Source organism: Amblyomma maculatum, chromosome 5 (assembly GCF_055883805.1).
Source record: "Amblyomma maculatum isolate TAMU_Amacu chromosome 5, ASM5588380v1, whole genome shotgun sequence".
Taxonomy (NCBI): domain Eukaryota; kingdom Metazoa; phylum Arthropoda; class Arachnida; order Ixodida; family Ixodidae; genus Amblyomma; species Amblyomma maculatum.
Window position 1 is genome coordinate 56,173,176 of NC_139348.1, and position 1,501 is coordinate 56,174,676.

At 38.0% G+C, this 1,501-nt stretch overlaps 1 protein-coding gene across 1 annotated transcript; it reads right to left on the bottom strand.

The window, feature by feature from the left end:
• Positions 1-243: 243 nt before the first annotated feature.
• On the bottom strand, positions 244-995 carry LOC146188354 (uncharacterized). The gene has a single exon (XM_084603096.1). It carries the CDS (start codon positions 993-995, stop codon positions 429-431), a length of 567 nt encoding a protein of 188 aa, XP_084459222.1. The 3' UTR covers positions 244-428.
• Between the last annotated feature and the right edge of the window lie 506 nt (positions 996-1,501).

Genomic DNA, 1,501 nt, shown 5'->3' on the forward strand with positions numbered 1-1,501 from the left:
TCAGAAAGCTTGAGGAGAAGCTGAAATGGTTGAAGATCAAGATAGCCGCCTCCAGGATTTGCTGCACAAGAAATTTGGCAAGTTACAAACACTTTTCTTCTGAAATTTAAGCGAAATGATTTGTTTTTAAGTTTTAAATGCAGCGATGTCAATCAATCAATCAATCAATCTTTATTTCAGTTTGTACATACAAACTGGGGATGGTGAGAGAAAAGCAGTGAATTATGCACCGCTTGACGGGCCTCACCACCCCTACAAGTCAGCAGTAGGCACAAGGCAAGAACAACCACTGGTAAAAAAAAATGAATACAAGTGCATCTACAGAACAAGGTTGACAGAACATATCTCATAACTGGCAGCAATAATAGACGCAGAAGACCGTGAGGCTATAACACAGAGTGGCACAGTACGTTCAAACACAATTGACATCACTGTAGCATAGATTGCAGAATAAAGCTTTTACGAATGGAAGAAAAAGACATAATATTCACTTGGTCACTCAAAGGGGTATTTAGGAACTTTGGCACAATAAATCTCAACATACAAAACCCATAGTTAGTTCTGCACTTTGGTAATGCAAACCTACTCTGCAGTCTGATGTCGTATGATGAGTGGAGACATGTAATAGGAACAATTTCAGAAAAAAATGAATCATCCTTTTTTATCGTTGATTTATAGAGACATGTAAATCTGTAGTGAAATAATTTGTTGGAAGGTACAATATTATAATGTAGGTAAATGTGTTTAGTAGGCGAATCATACGTCCCGTTGACAATTGCGCGAAGCATTTTCTTTTGTAGTGCTTGCAGTTTAATGACATTGGATACCGTTGTATGGCCCCAGACAAAAAGGCAATAGCTAAGGTGCGAATAAAAAAATGCATAATATAAAGTAATTTTAGTTTTGGTAGGTAGAATATGCCTGTTACGTGAAGTAATTCCGACAATTCTAGAAAGCATTAACACAATATTATTAACATGGGCATCCCATGTCATCGTACTGCTAAACGTTACACCTAATGATTTGAATGTGTCCACGTACTCGATTTCACTGCCATTGAGGTATAACGAGGGGCGGTAAAGTACTTGTTTTCCTTTAGGAATGAAGAGTACTGCTTTAGTTTTTTCTTTGTTTATCTTTAATGAGTTGGCTGATGACCATGTGGCAAGCGATAAGAGCGTGCGATTCGCGGTGTCTGCTATGCTTTGTACCTCTTTGGAAGAAAAAAATAGGCTGGTGTCATCTGCATATATAACGTATTTTGCGTGGTTACTGATATTAGGGATGTCATTCATATATATATTAAACAGGAGTGGCCCTAAAATGCTGCCTTGAGGGACGTCATTCGAAATTCCTAGAATCTGTGAAGAGGAATGATTAATCACCACATACTGAGACCGTGAATTCAGATAAGATTTGATTAGGCTGAGAGCATGTCCGCGTAAGCCATAGTTCTCTAGTTTTGCAAAAAGAATATCGTGATTTAGGCAATCGAAGGCTT